The sequence below is a fragment of the Cnephaeus nilssonii genome (genome assembly GCF_951640355.1).
Source record: "Cnephaeus nilssonii genome assembly, chromosome: 23".
NCBI lineage: Eukaryota > Metazoa > Chordata > Mammalia > Chiroptera > Vespertilionidae > Cnephaeus > Cnephaeus nilssonii.
In genome coordinates this window covers 17963736-17984884 of record NC_137094.1, presented here as the reverse complement: position 1 = coordinate 17984884, position 21149 = coordinate 17963736, and the positions used below count along the sequence as shown (strand labels likewise).

Here is a 21149-nt window from a genome sequence, read left to right as displayed (position 1 = left end):
GGCCCATTCACCTTGAGAGTTGACACATTAAACTTTCCACAGGGATACGTCTGGTTTTAGAAAATCCCAAATGGACTGGATATCTGGGTGGTTCACTTACGGATGCATGTGGGAGGCGAGGACCAGCCATTCTCCGTACATGTCACTGTTCTCTGTGGGTTTGGGAAACTGTAGCCCCGAGGGCAGGTAACAGTGATGGACTGTCCCTGTAAATATGTTTGTTCTTGAGGTGGAGAATGTGGATGTTCCGAATAATTGAAAATACACTTTCCTGAAAATTAAACAATAATCATAAAAAGGTATAAATGTAGTCATACTCATGAATTAAAAATCTTTACCATCTTTAAACTCGAATGCATAAGCATCCCAACGTGCAGATTAAGTAAAATGAAAGTTGCTAGTAAATGTGTTTGAAAAAGAAAAACCAAGATTAAAGATGATTTATCTGTACTTTTCACAACTACACTATGAACCAATGATATCAACATCGTTATAAAGTCTTTTTTCATCTCCCATGTTTTTAATGAGGGACCTATCATAAAAAGAAAATATCTATATTGGTCTTTCTGCTCATAGAACTCTTTCCTTGCCTGTATTTTTCTCACACAGGCTCAGTGGTGCTCATGTTTTGCTCTCTGAACTCTGAATATTGCCACGTGCACAGGACAGAGAGGTTTACTCACTGAGGCAGGGCACTTCCGGGGTCCATCCATCTTGTGTGCAAGTAACGTAATGCCAGACCTTTTCAGGAGGAGTCACATAGTTTTCATCACAGGAATAGTAAAACCATTGTCCTATCGGTGCTGGGAAGTATGATCTATATGTTTCTTCATTGTATAGGAGTCCATGCTTTATTTCTGGAAATTCACAGGGATTTACTAGCAATTAAAACAAACAAAACACAGGATAAGTAATGTTTTACCTTAATATAAAGGTAATGAGAGATACCTTGTTTCACTGATGAATTATATTCTCATATGTCCATAATTACACTCATTGCATTAGGCTTTCTAGGACAAGAAAAGTTATAACCTTCAGATGATGTGAGTGACACTTGTTCCCTGATCATTTCACAATATAGACAAATATCGAATCATTATATACACAATGATTATTTAAATGATATTTTATCTACATAAATAGTCACTCTTCTCTTGTCATTGATTGTTATGCTCACTGAAGTCTGTGTCACAGTGGTCGTGGCCTCCTCTTTAAGGCACCTGACTGTCCACATTCATTTGGCCTTGGCCTTGAATGAACACTGAGCCATTAACCTGTTATGTGTATCATTTCATTTGTCATCCATGGAAGATCCAGCTTAAGTGTGGGCTCCTTTGACAATGAACTGATATACAAGGAACAGCAATGAGATTGCAGAGACAGAAAACCCTGGGAAAAGGGGCAACCCCCCAGGAATAAAATACCCTGTGGACTGAGGGGCATGTGTGACAGGGGATGGCTTTAGAAGGTGCACAATGTCCCCCACATTCATCCCCCTCATACAAGGGAGCCCCGTGCCTGTCTCCTTGAGTGAGGCTGGAAATCAAAGACTGCCTTGAATCCCTCTGCTTTACCTTCTCAGTGAGGCCAAGATTTGCACTCATTAGGTCACCTTTATTTTTTTAAATTTTTTTTATTGATTTCAGAGAGGAAGGGAGGGAGGGGGGGAGAGAGAGAGAGAGAGAGAGAGAGAGAGAGAGAGAGAGATTAATTAACAGAGAGAATTATTGATATGCTGCCTCCTGCAATGTCCCAGACTGTGGATTGAGCCCCTAAATTGGGCATGTACCTTGACTAAGAATTGAACCGTGACCTCCTAGTTCATAGGACAATGGTCAACCACTGAGCCATGCCAGCCAGGCAGATCCCCTTTATTTTTAAGTTTAAGAGAAGTAATTGCAGAATTAAACAGCAGGTCAAGATATGGAGTGAACTTACAGCTACATCTTGGAGGAGGATCCCAGCCTTTGTCAGTACATTTTGCAGTATTTCCCCAGGAGGAAGGGAAAAAGCCACTTGTGCAGTAGTATGTGATTGTGTCTCCCAGTCCGTAATTGGTCCTTTTAGGAATGTACTGACTGTTTTCAATTCTTGGAGGGTCACATGCTATTTCTGAAAAGTGAAAGGAAAAGTGTGTTATGCAGAAATCACATGAAAATCATCAAGGACATGAAAATAAAGTGAACATCATGTTTTTGTTCTTTCCAAAGAGCAAAAGGGCATTCAAATGAGCACCCTGTCCATATATATATTAGCAATGATTAAATTAAAATTAGTAGAAAATATTTGTGACTTCTAGACACATGTGTTAAGTAAATTATATCTCAAGAGTTTGATGTTAATTGACACTAACCTCAAATGAACCTGAAAAATGTTAAATTTTTTGCAAGGCCAGTATGGCTTGGGGATAAAGTATTGACCTATGAACCAAGAAATCATGGTTCAATTCCTGGTCAGGGCACATGCCTGATTTGGGGGCTTGAGTCCCAGTATGGGATGTGAAGGAAGGAGTCAATAAAGATTCTTTCTCATCATTGATGTTTCCACTCTCTCCCCCTCTCCTTCCACTCTGAATTCAATAAACTATATTTTAAAAATAAAAATACTTTTATTTTCTCTCACATTTTAATCTGCTATATCTATCATATTTTCATGTTACCATTGCAGTCCAGTCTACCTATCTTAGTTTTCATTTTATAGTATAGCTAAATTTAACATCAATGCTTGAAGTCAAAAGCTATGAAATATATATAAAAACACAAGTTTCCCTAAGAGACCAACCAAATAATATTGGGAGAATTTTGTTAAATTAATTAAGAATAGAAGAACTTCTGGTGGTTGATTTCAAGCAGTGGGTATAAATCCCTTGACAAATTAATGTCCTATTCTCATAATCTCCATGACAGCAAATGCTGCTATTAAAACATTGCCAGAGCATGTGCTTCTATCCAAAATAGTAACAGCTGAGATTGTACAAATGTGTGAGGCCACATTTTTCTACTGTTAAAAGCAATAATTAAGATTTGGAAGACGAATAATAATTCCATATTGGCACTCTATGTTGTGAATCAGTAGAAACATCCAGTTTGCACAGGGCTGGATGAATTGGGCCAAAATTGTGTTTTTTTTAGCCGATCTTGGTACTTTTCATTATTCGTGCAAATGACTCATTCTGAGAGATTGTCCCTTAATGAATGCAGAGACCAAAGTTTTGGTAAATTACCCTCAAATAGCCCTAGCCGGTGGGTTCCACTCCTGGTCAAGGGCACATGTCTAGGTGGCAGTTTCCATCCAAGGCCCTGGTTGGTGCTTGTGGGAGAGGCATCCAGTCTCTCTCACATCGATGTCTCTCTCTCCCTCTCCCGCTACCCTTTTTTCTCCCTCTCTTTCCCTTCTCCCTGCTGTCCTCTCTCGCTCTCAAGATCAATGGAGAGAAGATTGAAAGATCAGTCCTTGGATGAGGATTGAAAAAAAACTTAAAGACACAGGATAAAGGTCCAATCCTACTTAAGAAATAGCTAAATATTCCCGTCAATTTCAACTCACCTTGTCCACGAGCGCAGGAGACCCACAGGGTGAGGATGACCTTGACTAGTAACAGCATGGTGGGGCTCCCCGTGGTGTGTTAGCACAGATGGTCCAGCGCTGCTGTTTGGGGTTTCAAATCTGCCTCATGAACTGTTACCAAGTGTGAGTGAGACCCTAGATTTAAGTGAAATACCAGGATGCTACTTGACTGAGGTCACTCGGTGGATATCAAATATCAGAGTTTTGGAATATCTGTAACTTTTTGTGAATGATTTCACAATTATTTCTTGACTTCATCCCCTGGCATGTACTTGTATAAATTTTCTTAGAAAAGTTATAAACTGGATCCAAAAGTGATATAAAACATGTGTCTTTAAGTTAAACCTTTCTTGAGAATGGGTGAGGTTCTTTCTCAACCAGGAGGTTCACGTGGGAATAGCTCTGACTCCATGTCCCTGTGACTGTCTCTTGTCCTCTCGTTACTCTCACCCGACTGCAGTCCTTAGGGGTCAATGGACACCAGCCAGTGTGTCCACACAGTGTACGGTCCTGTCTGTAGGGCAGCATTGATTTTTTTTTTTTGTAAACTCACAACAGACCACACCACCAAGTCCAAGAATTTCAGCACATTCTTCACGTTTAACTTCTGCCCCTCCTCCCCATATGTTTTGCTTGTTTTTAAATGAGAGGGAGGCACAGGGAGAGAGAAAAACATCAAAGGTGAGAAACATCTACCTGCTGCCTCCTGCACGCCCCATACTGGGGAATGAGCCCATAATCACACAATGAGCCCTCACCTGGAATGAACCTGTGACCTCTTGGTGCATGGCTTGGCGTCCAACCAACAGAGCCACACTGGCCGGCCTACGCACCTTTCATTTGAGGGCACCACAGAATCAGAGGCATGACATGGAGAAAATGGGAAACATAAAGTCTAACCCAAACTGACAACTAGTTTGGCCAATTAACTTCTGCTCAAATACTAATTGGAGACTAGTTATCACAGAGCTTCCATTGGACGGGACTTGGATTTGTTTTCATGTGCTTTCAGAATGGGTTCTGAGAAAACAGAAATTCAGTTCCCATATTGACTTAGGGTCAGGGAAATTGTTCATTGACCAGGTTCGTTAAGATTTGTAGCTCTAAAATAACTGATTATTTTTTGTCAAATAGAAGAGCAAAGCTTCAACTCTGCCAAGCAGTTCAAACCCTGAAGGTGGAACCAATGAAAACTGCCCTTCATCCTCACAACAAGTCTTCTTCAGTCTATGATTCACTTCTCACTCCAGTAAGAGAATGTAGGGAAGCGGGGAAGAGAGGAGAGAAAGAGAAAGAGAGAGAGAGAGAGAGGACATCAATGTGAGAGAGACACATCAATTGCTTGCGTCCTGCACATCCTCCAATTGGGACAGTGATCCAACCTGCAACTCAGGTGCATGCCCTTGACCAGGTCTAATCCCATACCTTTGGCCCTCAGGCCAATACTGTGACCACTGAACCACACCAGAGAGGGCAATTTTAACATGTAACATTTTAAACGTGTTATTACCCAAGGATATAAAAGTAGAAGAAACAGATAAAAACAACCAATAATCTTTCTTTTATAAACAAACTAGAAGCCCAGTGGGTGACATTCGTGCACTGATAGGGTCCCTAGTGGCTGCCAACTGCCAGCTTGGGCTTCCCTCCCTTCCCCTGGCCAGCCCTGCCCCCTGGTCGAACTCATGCAAGAACTCCCAGTTGAGGGGACAATTTGCATACGACGCTTTTATGATATGATAAGGCTTCAACTTAATGACTAGCTTAGAGGATGAAATAATCAAAACAGCTAATGTTCATCACCTGTGTGTGTGCCCACATCCCAGAGACAGAGAGCCAAGGCCCTGGAGTCACACTTCCGGGTCCACACGCATCGTCCAGCTGATGAGCTCTGTGACCTTGGACAGGTGTGCCTGACCTTGCCTTCCCCTCAGCTTCCTGGTGTGTGAGGAGAACAGCTGCCTGCTGAGGAGCTGTGAGGGCCCACACACTGGGGCGGAGGACAGGACTCGGCCCACGTTGATGATGTACATTAGCTCTTATGATAACTTCATCCTCTAAGCTAGTGATTGGGTTGAAGCTTTATTAGTCCATAAAAGGAAAGATTCCTAATTGCTTTTATTCATTTCTTCTACTTTCAGATCCATGTGTGATATCAGAAAAAATCATGAATGAAAAGAACATACGGTTAAAAGGGAAAGATGACAAAATCTATTATGCAACATCAGGGGATATCTTTGAATTTATGTGCAAATCGGGACACAAGGCGGTGATGTCAGTGTAGTCATTTCAAGCCGCGTGTCGGGAAGGGACAGTGGAGTTCGCCAGGTGTGAATGAAGAAGCTTCACTTGTACCTAGAAAATAAATTCTTCACCGTCGTGGGATTAGACTCCTTGCCAAGAGAGCAATAAACAGCAAGGGAGTAACGGTGTGGCTTTCTGCCTATTCAATCGGAGGTTTACACAAACAAAACACGGGAGCTTAGAATATACTGGGGGAAAGAGTGCAATAAAAATTTATATGTGAAAATTGGCCTTTCTGGTGTGGTTCAGTGGACACAGTGTTAGTCTGAGGACCAAAGGGTCTGTGGTTCAAGTCCTGGTCAAGGGCATGTACCTGGGCTGCAGGTTCGATCCCTGTCCCAGTCGGGGCATGTACAGGACACGAGCAACTGATGTGTCTTTCTCACATCAGTGTTTCTCTCTGTCTTTATCTCCTTCTATCTCTAAAAACAAATAAAACATGGAAAACAAGTTGAATACCAAGAATGTGCTGAAATCCGTGGACTTGGTGGTGTGGTCTGTTATGAGTTTACAAAAAAATCAGTGCTGCCGTACAGACAGGACCGTACACTGTGGGGACACACTGGCTGGTGTCCATTGACCCCTAAGGACTGCAGTCGGGTGAGAGCAACGAGAGGACAAGAGACAGTCACAGGGACATGCAGTCTGAGCTATTCCCACGTGAGCCTCCTGGTTGAGAAAGAACCTCACCTCAAGAAGTGTTTAAAGATTGGAGTTTTGTATCACTTTTGGAACCAGCTCATTACTGTCCCTAAGGAAAGCTGTAAGTACCTGTCAGGGAAGTAACCCAGGAGATGATTTTGAAATCATTCATGCAGATTTACAGATATTGCAAAACTCTTTGAACTTTGATATCTACTGAGTGACCCCAGTCAACTAGCTTCCCAGTACTTTCACTTATATCCAGAGTCTCACTCACACTTGCTAACGGCTCCTGAAGCAGATTTAACCCCAAACACCAGCGCTGGACCATCTGTGCTAACACACCCTGGGAGCCCCACCATGCTGTTTCTAGTCCAGGTCATCCTCACCCTGTGGGTCTCCTGGGCTCGTGGACAAGGTGAGTTGAAACTGATGGGAAGATTTAGCTCCTTCATAAGTAGGATTGGACCTTTTTTATTTGTTTTTCCTTTTTAAAAAATCCTCACCGAGGGTATATTTTCCAATGATCGTTAGGGAAAGAGTGCAAGGGAGGGAGGAGGGGGAGAGAGACACACACACACATCGATGTGAGAGACACATGGACTGGTTGCCTCTCGCAAAAGCCCCAACCAGGGCCCGGGATGGAAACTGCCACCGAGACATGTGCCCTTGACCAGGAGTTGAACACATCGGCTAGGAATGGTTGAGGGTAATTTACCAAAACTTTGGTCTCTGCATTCATTAAGGGACAATCTCTCACAATAAGTCATTTGCAGGAATGATGAAAAGTACCAAGACCGGCTAAATAAAAACCACCTTTGGCCCAATTCACCCATCCCTGTGCAAACTGGATGTTTCTACTGGTTCTCAACATGGAGTGCCAATATGGAATTATTATTTTTATTCCCAACCTTTATGATGGCTTCTAACAGTTCGGAAAATGTGGCCTTACACGTTTATACTATCTCAGCTGTTACTATTTTGGACAGAGGCACATTCCTTGGCAATGTTTTAACAGCACCGTTTGCTTTAATGGAGATGATGAGGGTAGGGAATTACAATTTCTCAAAGGATTTATGCCCACTGCCTGAAAGTAGCCACCAGAAGTTCTTCTATTCTTAACTAATTTAACAAAATTCTCCCAATAGTATTTGGTTGGTCTCTCAGGGAAACGTGTGTTTTTATATGTGTCTTATAGCTTTTGACTTCAAACATTGGTGTTAAGTGTGGCTATACTGTGAAGTGAAAACTGAGATATGTAGACAGGACTCCAATGGGAATATGAAAGATATAGCCGATTAAAGTAAGAGAATACCATGTATTAAAGTATATAGTGATTGATTTCAGAGAGGAGGGGAGAGTTAGAAACATCAATAATGAGAGAGAATCAATGATAGGCTCCCTCCTTCACCCCACCCCCCCTGACTGGGATCAAGGTCCCAACCTGGATATGTGCCCTCAGTGGCAATCAAACCCTGACCTCCTGGTTCAGAGGTCATGCTCAATGCCTGAGTCAAAGTACTTGATCTCTTAAAAAATGTTCAGATCATCAGCCTGGCGTTTGGATCAACAAAGGGGAGAAAGATAAAATGACATCGGAAGTGTAGGTGTAAAAGAGTTGGGATTTTATTCTACGTAGGAATTGATTTAAATTATTAACTAAACAACTTTTAAGGTTCCTCTACTGAAATATATGAGAAATGCCTCTCTGAGTATCCTGGTCCCCCAAGTATATTAAATTAAAATACCAATTTTTATTTAAGCATGCAATTTAAAATTGTAGCATTAGTTGTTTTTTAATGTGAGAGAATAGTATTGTTCTGATAATATAAAAAAATGTCGCATTTAATTTTATAAATGTCATTGATAAAATCAGATCCATTATAAGAGAGTTAATATTACAAGTAAGTTTTCAGGACACATCTATTGCAATTCAGAGGGTCCCATATGAATGTGAGGGATGTGTCAGACATAATAGATAATGCACTTCCAGGGAGAGCATTTATTTGATGCCTCTTCGTATATGCAACACCCAGCCACTTATTTTTGCACGACATATAAAGTTTACTTGGCACTGATTAATCATATGTTCCCATTAAATTATTTACCCATTTTATAGAAAGAGAATGCATCATTCCCGATATAGAGCAGAACTTAATTGCTCACCCACGGAAAGAGAAATATGTCATTGGAGACGTGTTGAAATTCTCCTGCAGAAATAGACTCCACTCTCTCGTTGGACCAGATTCTCTTCAGTGCTACCACTTTGGATGGTCCCCTAATCCTCCGACATGTAAAGGTGACTATTTCTCTGACACTTGCTCAAATCAGAATTAGAATGTTGGAAACTAGCTGTTCTTTTCCTCTCTTAATTTTCTGTTGGCTGCCAGTGTGTCTATAACTCAGTGCATTAAGCCAGGAATGTGTGTTGGGTAGTAGACACCTCACACTTTCTTATTTAAGGAAGTAATCTTTAATTGTTTTTTTTTTGACTATATATTGAAAATCTCTGTAGATGGACATACTGAGTGATGTTAGAGTGATCTCTTAAGTCATAATTTTTGCATAACTTCCACCATTTGTATCACACATTTCTATCAGCATGGATCTCACCTCAAGTTTCCCTGGAATTTCTAAACAATATTCAAGTATCATAGAGTTATTTCAATGCTATATACAATATCACATATAGTTAAAATTTGTTGATCAAATGCTTGCCTCCAATGATTTTTTTCCCCCAAAAGTTTTGATGAAATGTTTCCGTGGAATGTGAAGTTACACGATCATATCTGGTCATTGATTTGCATATAGGTGTAGATCTTCTAGAGCAGGGGTGGGGGACCTTCTTTCTGCCAAGGGCCTTTGAATATTTATGACATCATTCACAGATCATGCAAAATTGTCAACTTAAAACATTATCCTGCTGTATTTGCTCAAACATTTAATTAACTCACCTCTAATGCATTGGCAGGGCCAGACCAAATGATTTCCAAGGCCTTTTATGGCCCTCGGGCCGGACGTTCCCCACCCAAGATCTAGAATATCAAACGTTTCCTGGACTTATATTTATGTCCAACATGCTAGTTCTGTATCATAAAAGAACTGGGAGACATGATTCATTTCTCAAAAGAATGCTATAATAACTTAGATAATAAGTCATAGATTAAAGAACAAATCTCTTCATTTTACTAGATTTTCAGTTGTACAAGAGACACTTTAACCTTTACTTACACAGTATTTCTACCGTAGAGAAAGTACAATCCTGTGATCAACCTCCTCGACTCCCCAACGGGACAGTTGCAGACACACCTAAAGAGGAATATGGACACGGTGAGGTGGTGGAGTATGGCTGCAACCCCAGGTTCCTGCTGAAGGGCGCTAAGAAAATCCAGTGCGTTGATGGAGAGTGGACACCCTTGCCCGTGTGTGTGGGTAATGTATACACAATTTCAGTCGTTAGACTTACGTCAACACTTTGTGTTTCTATTCATATCAAGACCTCACTTACATTTTAAAGTTGAATGTTTGTTGTGGGATTTTCACAGAGGAGCACAGTACATGTGGAGACGTACCTGAGCTGGAGAACGGCAAGGTCGTGTCCCCAGCATGGCCCTCCTATCACCATGGAGACTCAGTAGCGTTCACTTGCAGAGACGACTTTACAATGATTGGTTACAGCTTAGTTACATGTATTAGGGGAACGTGGACCCAACCACCTCAGTGCATTGGTGAGAAGACACTTCTATAATTGACATTTAATAACATTGGATATTTTCTATTGTGAAACTCTACATGCAACCATATTTTTGAAATGTCAGCTTGCAAATTATAATGAATCAAACTTTCATGGTTTATAGTTCAATCGTGTCTACAGAGGAAAAAATAGAAACTAGCAATAGAATTTTATGTGTCTGTCCCTAATATTGACATTGTTTATACCTATGAAGCTAAATTTTACTTAAATACATATGATTGAAATTTTCTCCTCTGATGTTTATTTTGTACCTCTATATAATCTTGCTTTGCACTCTATTCAAGATGTTTCTTTTATCCTGATAAATTAATTGTTTCAGAAAACAAGCATCTTTAGACATACTACAACCATCACATCTCCTTTTGACTACAAATCTTCCTTCAGTCATCATCTCTTGAAGAAGGCGACTCATTTTGTCTCCTTCAACACTCTGGACCTGTCCTAAAAATAAGATCAACTCTCAAGCCTCTTGTCTGTTTTAAATTAGTCTCCTTTATTTTATATATTTTTTTTCAGGTTGCATTGCAAAACATTACTTTTCTTTGGCCAATTGCTTGACTTTTCTTGGTTCTGTTTATCCTCACTTGACTCTCATCATTTACAAATTATTAACAAAAACTACCTAGATCTACACTGATGCCTTATCAAATTCAGAAAGCATTGCCACCTGCATTACATTTTTGAAATATTTAACTGTGTATGAAAACTTTATAGTATCTAAAACATACTGAAACCAGCATAAATGTGTCATTATGGCTATATAATATTATTAGATTATAGGATGACGTGGTGTATAAAATAGCTTCTCAAAGATCCTAAGAATATATATACAAAATAGGTTATGATGTAAACAACCAATTTCTTATTCTGGTTTTTGGTGATCATGCTAAAGATATGTTGAAACATTCACATTCTGTACCCTACAACTTAGATCAACCTTTCTTGTTATTGTACATGAAATTTATTGAAAAATATATAATAAAACTAGGAAATTCACAGTCTATTTCCACAGATACTTTTTCCTTTTAATACATTAAGGTTGTAGACTAAAAATAATTTAGAGATGTTTGAGATCAAGAAAAGTGGACGTGAACACTTGCTGATTTCAAATGGGATCTTATTTAGTCATGTATGACTTTCCTATGTAGATCAGACAAACGTTGAACCCCAATGTCCTTGCAATCCCCAAAGGGCAACATTCTCTCTGAAATTTCAATACTGGACATAGGACTCTACTGTAAGTTCAAACATTGTAGCCCACCTCATGCAACATGATCAGGAAGAACTTTGCTGGTGGAATTTGTGGTCCTAAAGTCCCATTTCATTAGAGTCTGGACTCTATAGTTGTTGTGTTGGTTGTTTTTAATATTAGTTGCTTGGATTTTTATAATTAGTGTCTTCAATGGAATATTGTCATTTTACAGCAACAGGTGAACTCAAGACGTGTAAATTACCAAGGGCAATTGCCTCTGAGACAAAGTTGTCAGATAGGATGGACTATGGGAATAATAGGAAAATCAGTTACACATGTGGGAGGAAGTCAGCGCAGAAACACTCCGTCTGCATGAATGGAAAATGGGAGCCTGAGGTCACCTGCACAGGTGAGCTCTTGTTTAGATAATTTCCAAAATGTGATTTTTTTCTTCCTACCTTGTAAAAGGTGTCTCCTTGTACCTTAAATTTTTTATTTACTAAATATGTATTATGACAATAATTTTGTAGCTGGAAAGTAATTTAGAAACTAACCAAAACACTGCTTCTGAATATGAATTGTATTTTGTGCCTTGGTCAGCTTTCAACAAACCACCCAGCAGTGCGGTGGCTTTAAAGTCACATTGGGCAGTGGATGTGCCCATTAATGTTGGAATCCCATTGCTACCAAGTTCTCACCTTCAGATGTGCCTATGCCTGTAACGTGTGTATTTATCTAAGCATCTATGGGTGGGTGTACACATCTATCTACACATCTATCTATGTCTGCATCCACCTATCGCTGTAGGAATCTACCCATCTAGGCATCTGTCTTTGCTCATGTATATCTGTCTGGCGAACACCGCGTCTTATTGCCACCACAAATGCCATCCCACTTTTCACATCTGTGTTGCTGTTCTTTAACTGGAGGACACCTTGACACACTATCCTCAATATTTTTACCAATTTCCTTGGGCCTAGAATATACAGAAAGCATTTTACATAAGCTAAGCTACCCAAGATGGATCACAGAAGGAATAAAGGAAAGAACTTCAGGGAAGGCCATGAGAATATAAACCCAAAGAGGTATGTTAGAGCGATAAACAAGATGAAAAGATAACATATTTAAACACAGAACAGAGCATTACAGTTTGATCTTTCCAGGTGCATTATTATTGATCATTTTATTCACTGAGTTGTTCTTTTAATATTTTTGACTTATGATTTTTCATCAAGAAATCTGATTTTAATATTTTTAGAAGCACCACGATGCCCACCTCCACCTCAGATTCCCAATTCTCAACATATGACCCTGACAGTGAATTATCAAGAAGGAGAAAAAATATCTATTCTCTGTCAAGAAAACTTTCTAATGCAGGAAGGAGAGGAAATCGTGTGCCAGGATGGACGATGGCAGTCAATACCGCGCTGTGTAGGTGAGTCGTGGGTCACTTGCGTTGCAACTGTCTTTCAGATGAGGGTAAAACTCCCCCCGCTTTGTGTAAAGAAACAAGATGAGCCCTTTTCCCCTATCCATGCCACTTCATCTCCAAACAGTAATGCCATCCAGGTGCAGAAATCAACCAGCATTATTTCACTTCTAATGTGAAACCAATGCAAACAGAAACTTCCGGTGACTGTGGAAATACCCAAGTTCTGTTCATGCATATTTCACTCCTCAAGATGAACAGGAGGAGACTGAAGAGGCATATGGGACAAATGGATTGTAGCATCAATTTTATGGGCATATATATCTTTGCAAGTTTCACATATTTTTAATTATGAAATAATTTAATTTGTCCCAATGTCCCTAGTATAAAATCCCAAGCAGTGTTGGATTTTATTTTTCAATGTAAACATTATCCTTGTGCTTGATCTTTTAACCTCTATTTTTCATGTAGAAAAAACTCCATGTTCTCAACCACCTCATGTAGAACATGGAAGCATTAAGTCATCCAGATCTTCAGAAGACGGAAGAGAAACATCGGAACCCAAGCTGTATGCGCATGGCACCACATTAAGTTATATTTGTAAGGATGGTTTCAAATTGTCTCAAGAAGATGGGATAACATGCCACCTGGGAACATGGAGTGCTCCACCACAGTGTGTAGGTGAGGACAGCAGGCAAACTAAGTTCTGTTTGGTACAGTTCAGTAAGATAATCCATCGTCGTCATCAAAGTCATGAGAAGTAACTCTTTAGAATTATAAAAGTATAAAACCATTATATGTCGTTTATAGAGATTTTAATATTTTACCAAATTATTTTTGCATAAACAAATCAAGCCTGTTTTTATTAATTTTATTGGTTCATTATGAAATCACTTGTAATTTGGACATTTTTTTCCCCTACAAAACCTGAAATGTGGTGAAATGAAACCTAACTCTTCATATAAGTGTACCTGTTCATATTCTTGCATATTCATATGGGTTGCAATGAAGGCTTTGTCGCCAGGTTTTATAAAGATTTATGTTCTCCCTCCATTGTCCCTTCTGATCTCTTACAATAAATGAAACTTTCTTGAGATCATTCTCAATGTGTTTCTTTTTATTGTTCATCGTTGGTTAGAGAAGCAGTGATATGCTCATTCTTAGATGTGTTCACAGTTTTCGCGTCAAGTTCTTGCTCAAGCTGGCGGCTGGACAACCACCATGGAGGTTTTAGAAGCATTTGTGCGCCTTTTCTGTCACGTGATATTAGAACCTGAATGATCATTTGATTTCAAATGAAACTACCAAATATGACATGAAATGAAGTTCAGTTAGTGAAATACACAGTCATTCTTTCTTTCCTTTTTTTTTTTAGGACTTCCCTGTGGACCACCCCCTGTGGTTTCCAATGCTGATCTATTTAAAAGGTTAAACAGATATCCACATGTGGAACAATATACATACACCTGTAAACCCGGATTTTGGATCCGGGGACCTGCATTTGTAGAATGCTCAGGAGGAAATTGGTCCCATCCACCAGAATGCACAAGTATAGTGTATTTCATTTTCTTCTAAGGCTGATGAATATCTTTAGTTCAGAGCATCTATGGTAAAACTATAAAACTGTAGTAATTCTAGAAGGTCTCTCTAAAAGTTCTGAATTCTGCTAGAGAACGAATAGCAGAATTAATAGTCATATGAGAAGTTTGGCAACAGAAGCCAAATTATTTCATTTGAGGTCATCCGTGATCACTGTCCACGTGCTCTGATGGGCATCCTTTGACTTCTCATCGCTTCCTGTGTCACAGCTGGTCCCTGCTCACCAGCCCCATCATTATTCAATTCACTGAGAGGTTATCAGTTATCTCCTCATAAATCCATAACGTTCTAAGATGGTGGAATTAGCCAGGCCCACATGGCTCACTGGTTGAGCATTTACCTATGAACTAGGAGGCCACAGTATAATTTCTAGTCAGGGCACAAGCCAGATTGCAGGATCGAATCTCCAGTAGGGGGCATGCTGGAGGTAGCCAATCAGTGACTCTCTCTCATCATTGATGTTTCTATCTCTCAACTCCTCTCCCTTCCTCACTGAAACCAATAAAAACATAGTTATTTTAAGATGTTTGATGTAATTATGGGAAACAGATTTGGACAGAAGCAAAAAATGTCAGATGCACATAGTGTCTGTGGCCTGTGCGAACAAATAAGAATTTGGATGTAAGAAGTTTGGTCTTGATCATGACCTGTATGCCCACTCCTCAGGCTTTCAATACCACCATCCCCACATTGCACTTTGGATAAATGTACAATTATTGAATGTAATTGACTCAAGATGGCTAACATTGTCCAAGTTGTAAGAAAAACATTGTACAGTAGGCATTGGTTTGGTATGTATCTATTATTCTAGAGCATAATTATTGCCTGATATGTACTTTATAAGATTTACTGAAAAGTCTCTGTTGTTGGTTTTGCAGCAATGACATGTTCTAGCCCACCCAGCTATGGCAATGCCATCCTCATAGGCCGGAAGAAGAAGTCATACAGGTCAGGAGAACAAGTGACTTATACATGTGAAGAACCTTACCAAATGGATGGATCCAATGTTGTACGGTGCAGGGACGGCATTTGGATAGGAAGACCCACATGCAAAGGTATTTTGGTGAATGGCTTCTAGCTTCATTAACAATAGACATGGGTTCTGGTGCAGGCCAGTTGGAGGAAGGTCTATGCCTCACACAGAGGAATGGATGTGTATCAATGGTGGGCACTGGGGCCCCAGAGCCCTCAGAGTGTGACCCCTGACACAGCCGTGTCAGCGTCTCAGGGAATTGGCAGAAAGTCAAATGCAAACTCACTGGCTCACTCGGACTTAGCTGCAGAAGCTCAGGGGTTGTGACCCTGAAATCGTTGTAGCAATTCCCAGCGGATTCTATGCCCACTGTTGTTGGGAACCGTAGCTTCAGCCTCTTATTACTTTGCATCCACCCGAATCTCCCCGATGAGCTGCACAGTGCTCACTGCAGTGCCCTTAGGCACTCAAGTTATTGGAGTATTTTTAGGGAACTGTAAATATATTGCACTCTTCTTTGTCCTCAGTTTCTGTGTGGAAATCTTAAGTGATCATCTTCCTTACCCATGCGACATTCCTCAAAGCATGGCAATACTTGACTGATTCTCTAAGAACCTGGCTACCGTGCTCATTTTCTAACGGCCTAAAATCACAATTCAAAAACATGATGTTTGCGAACCACATATGGCTGCCAAATAATATGTTTGTAATGTGTTTTTTGGGTTTACAAATTCACTTGGATTTTATATAACCTATGTTTATTTTACTAAACTTAAAGAAAAATGTTCAGAAAAACCATCATTTTTTACTTTGAAAAGTTTTTAAATTTTTATTGAATTTATTGGGGTGCCACTGGTTAATGAATGGTGCTGGTATAATTGGACAGACCCAAACAAAAAAATGATATTGGACCACCTTCTTATACCTTACTCAAGAATAAAGTCAAAATGGATTAAAGACATAAATGTAAGATTATAAACCACAAATATCCTAAAAGAAAAAACATGGGCCATAAAATCTTAGACATTTCTCATAGCAATATTTATTTTCTGATATATCTCCTCAGGCAAGCAAAACAAAAAAAAATAAACAAATAGGACTACATCAAACTAAAAATTTTTGCGCAGTATACTCATCTTTTTCATTGGCCAAAAAATCTCTATTAACCTTTGAGAGAGGATGGGAAAGAAACTTAAGGTATAGAAGCTTAACTCTTACCAAAAAATTTGCTTTATCTTCTTTTTTTCAATCTTGCATCTAGTTTTATGAAGATTTTCAGTCTCAATTGCCTCTAAATGATCGCTGCATTAGAGACCCATTTTTTCCTCTTTATTCAGATCCCTCCTGTGGCAGCCCTCCCCCAGTGCAAAATGCCGTTATACTGGACAAGAAGCCTAGGTATCGACCTGGGGACACAGCACGTTATGAATGCAGACACCCTTTGGGCCTCTTCGGGAACGCAGTGGTGACATGCCTAAGTGGGAAGTGGACAGACCCACCTGTGTGCAAGGGTAGGGTGTCTCATTCTCCCCTCCCAGTCTCTGTGCAGCTTCTGTAAGCACTTGGTTACTATGCTCCTGTCCAGCTGGCTTTCATTTGGTTACTCAGGTTTGTTGCTCTACCCTTACTTATAAATGGGTTTGGGGCCGGGAGGAGGTGAGTATAGCTCCCACCTACTCCTCAGCTCCCTTGAAATCAACTGCTCACTCAATAAATCAAACAATATCCTCTCTTAGATTCCACAGGAAAATGTGGGCCCCCTCCCGTTATTGACAATGGAGACATTACCACATATCAAAGAGCAGTCTACGCTCCCGGGTCTTCAGTGGAGTATCAATGCCAGGCCTACTATGTACTTGAGGGAAACAGGAGAATAATGTGCCGTGATGGAGAGTGGTCTGAACCACCCAAATGCTTGGGTAAGTCCTTTACTATCCTCCTGAACTCTGAGAAAATCAGTGTAATGCATATGTTTTCCTGTTTATGATCACATTTTGATGAATTAATAAACAATTCTAGCCCTAACCAGTTAGGTTCAGTGGAAGAGCTTTGGTCTGAGGACTGAAGGGTTCCAGGTTTGATTCTGGTCAAGGGCCCATGCCCAGGTTGCAGGCTCCATCCCCAGCGGGGGTTTGCAGGAGGCAGCCAATCAATGATTCACTCTCATCATTGATGTTTCTATCTCCCTCTCCCTTTCTCTCTAAAATCAATAAAAATATATTGGAAAGTGGACAGACCCTTCATTTGGTTACTCAGGATTGTTGCTCTATCATTACCTATAAATCGGCGTGGGGCCAGGAGGAGGTGAGTGTAGCTCCCTCCTACTCCCCAGCTCCCTTCCTCTCTGAAATCAATAACAACATAGTTATTTTAAGATGTTTGATGTGAATATGGGAAACAGATTTAGACAGAAGCAAAAAATATCAAATGCACATAGTGTCTGTGGCCTGTGTGGACAAATAAGAATTTGGATGTAAGAAGTTTGGTCTCGATCATGACCTGTATGCCCATCTCCTCAGGCTTTCAATACCACCATCCCCACATTGCACTTTTGATAAATGTAAAATTATTCAATGTAATTGAGTCAAGATGGCTAACATTTTGAAGCTATAAGAAAAAGGTTGGACAGTTGGCATTGGTTTTGTGTGTATCTACTATTCTAGAGCATAATTATTACCTGATATGTACTTTTAAAGGTTTACTGAAAAGTCTATGTTCTTGCTTTTTCAGAAACTATTTGTTCTAGCCCACCCAGCTATGGCAATGCCATCCTCATAGGCCAGCCGAAGAACTCATACAAGTCAGGAGAACAAGTGATTTATATATGTCCAGACTATTACCAAATGGATGGATCCGATTTTGTAGAGTGTAGGGGCGGAATATGGATAGGAACACCCACATGCAAAGGTATTTTGATGAATGGCTTCTAGCATCATTAAAAATAGACATTGGTTCTGGTGTAGGCCAGTTGGAGGAAGGTTTATGCCTCAACATAGAGGAATGGATGTGTATCAATGGTGGGCATTGGAGCTCCAGAGCCCTCAGAGTGTGACCCCTGACACAGCCGTGTCAGCATCTCAGGGAATTGGCAGAAAGTCAAATGCAAACTCACAGGCTCACTCAGACTCAGCCTCAGAAGCTCAGGGGTTGTGACCCCGAAATCGTTGTAGCAATTCCCAGCCGGTTCTATGCCCACTTTTGTTGGGAACCGTACCTTCATCCTCTTACTTTGCATCCACCCGAATCTCCCTGATGAGCTGCACAGTGCTACTGCAGTGCCCTTAGGCACTCAAGATATTGGAGTATTTTCAGGAAACTGTAAATATACTGCACTCTTCTGTGTCCTCAGTTTCTGTGTGGATATCTTAAGTGATCATCTTCCTTAGCCATGCGACATTCCTCAAAGCATGGCAATACTTGACTGATTCTCTAAGAACCTGGCTACCGTACTCATTTTCTAAGGACCTAAAATCACAATTCAAAAACATGTTTGCGAACCGCATATGGCTGCCAAATAACATGTTTGTTATGTGTTTATTTGGTTTGTAAATTCACTTCGATTTTATATAATCTATGTTTATTTTACTAAACTTAAATGTTCAGAAAAGCGATCATTTTCTTACTTTGAAAAAAGTTTTAAAATTTTTATTGAATTTATTGGGGTGCCACTGGTTAATAAATGGTGCTGGTATAATTGGACAGACACAACCAAAAAAAAAATGATATTGGACCACCTTCTTATACCTTACAATAGAATAAACTCAAAATGGATTAAAGTCGTAATTGTAAGATTAAAAACCATAAAAATCCTAGAAGAAAAAACATGGGCCATAAAATCTTAGACATTTCTCATAGCAATATTTATTTTCTGATATATCTCCTCAGGCAAGCAAAACAAAAGAAAAAAATTAACAAATAGGAATACATCAAACAAAAAAGTTTTGTACAGCGTAATCATCATTTTCATTGGCCTAAAAATTTCTATTAACCTTTGAGGGAAGATGGGAAAAAATGTCAAGATATAAAAGTTTAACTCCTACCAAAAAATTGCTTTATCTTCTTTTTTCAGTCTTGCATGTAAATTTTTGAAGATTTTCAGTCTCAATTGCGTCTAAATGATCGCTGCCTTAGAGATCCATTTTTTCCTTTTTATTCAGATCTCTCCTGTGGCAGCCCTCCCCCAGTGCAAAATGCCTTTATACCAAACAAGAAGCCCAGGTATCGACATGGGGACACAGCACGTTATGAATGCACGAACTCTTTGGGCCTCTTCGGGAACGCAGTGGTGACATGCCTAAGTGGGAAGTGGACAGACCCACCTGAGTGCAAGGGTAGGGTGTCTCATTCTCCCCTCCCAGTCTCTGTGCAGCTTCTGTAAGCACTTGATTACTATGCTCCTGTCCAGCTGGCCTTCATTTGGTTACTCAGGTTTGTTGCTCTATCATTTCTTGTAAATGGGTTTGGGGCTGGGAGGAGGTGAGTGTAGCTCCCTCCTATTCCGCAGCTCCCTTAAAGTCCACTGCTCACTCAATAAATCAAACCATATCCTCTCTTAGATTCCACAGGAAAATGTGGGCCCCCTCCCGTTATTGACAATGGAGAAATTACCACGTATCCATCACCACTCTACGCTTCCGGGTCTTCAGTGCAGTATCAATGCCAGGCCTACTATGTACTTGAGGGAAACAGGAGAATAATGTGTCGTGAAGGAGAGTGGTCTGAACCCCCCAAATGCTTGGGTAAGTCTTTTAATATCCTCGTGGGCTCTGGGACATCCATGTAATGAATGCCATGTTTGCTGCTTACAACAGAACCTGCATGGACTGTCACCTCTTCTGTTGACCACCAAATAGTGATGGCTGAGGGTATACAGTCTGAAAAATTCTTGAGCAACAACAGCAAGAAACTATCACTTTTCTTCATTGTAATTTATGTTCCCCGTCACCACTTATGCCCCCTCCACCCTCTCCACCTCCACCACCCCCTTCAAGGATCCTTTAATGAAAGCTCTTCATAGCATCGTGGACATTGTGAACATTGATTATAGCATACAGTGATCACACATTCCAAAGAGTACCTCATTTTTACATCATTGATAGTTTACAATGAGTTATAGCAACATGGTGGATTTTCAATGAAGTGGTTTGGAAAAGGGTTTGAGGATAAATTCCTGGATCTGTGTAGAAGGTTCTACATGAGAGTGTAAAGTCTGTGGAAAATATTTGTATACTACCTAAAATCTTATGTTCCTTTTTTCTTAACCTTCAGATCCATGTGTAATATCAGAAGAAGTCATGAGAGAACATAACATAGAGTTCAAATGGTCAGATGAGAAAAAACTTTATTCTAGAACAAACGATTATACTGAATTTAGGTGTCGACCTGGCTATCGTAAAGTGTCACCAGAATCTGCATTCCGAGCACAATGTCGAGAAGGGAAAATGGAGTATCCCACTTGTGCGTAAAATGAGAGCTATCTGGCAGTTTTCACATTAAAATATGTGCCTTCATTCAGAATGCTTTAATATTAATCTAATTCTTCTTAATTTATTTCTCTAGTTGGGTATAACTCCCTTTTATTCATTCATTAGAATTTTAGTTAAATGCCATGTAGAAGATGTCATTGTAATCTGAGACGAACGCACCACTTCTCATAAGCATCTCATTAAAATGTGACAAACCAACATGC

The 21149-nt window shown here is 40.0% G+C and overlaps 1 protein-coding gene across 1 annotated transcript in view; it reads left to right on the top strand.

Annotated features, from left to right (window-relative positions):
* Positions 1 to 20925, top strand: part of LOC307094728 (complement factor H-like) — a gene marked incomplete at both ends in the record, with an annotated part of 58950 nt that extends 38025 nt beyond the window's left edge. Inside the window, 10 exons of the mRNA XM_079763768.1 lie at positions 8622 to 8812; positions 9763 to 9945; positions 10059 to 10241; positions 11692 to 11868; positions 12718 to 12894; positions 13360 to 13569; positions 14264 to 14437; positions 15366 to 15542; positions 17197 to 17379; positions 20729 to 20925. Of these exons, the coding sequence (XP_079619894.1) occupies positions 8622 to 8812; positions 9763 to 9945; positions 10059 to 10241; positions 11692 to 11868; positions 12718 to 12894; positions 13360 to 13569; positions 14264 to 14437; positions 15366 to 15542; positions 17197 to 17379; positions 20729 to 20925 (1852 nt within the window). The remainder of the gene's footprint in view (positions 1 to 8621; positions 8813 to 9762; positions 9946 to 10058; positions 10242 to 11691; positions 11869 to 12717; positions 12895 to 13359; positions 13570 to 14263; positions 14438 to 15365; positions 15543 to 17196; positions 17380 to 20728) is intronic.
* Between the last annotated feature and the right edge of the window lie 224 nt (positions 20926 to 21149).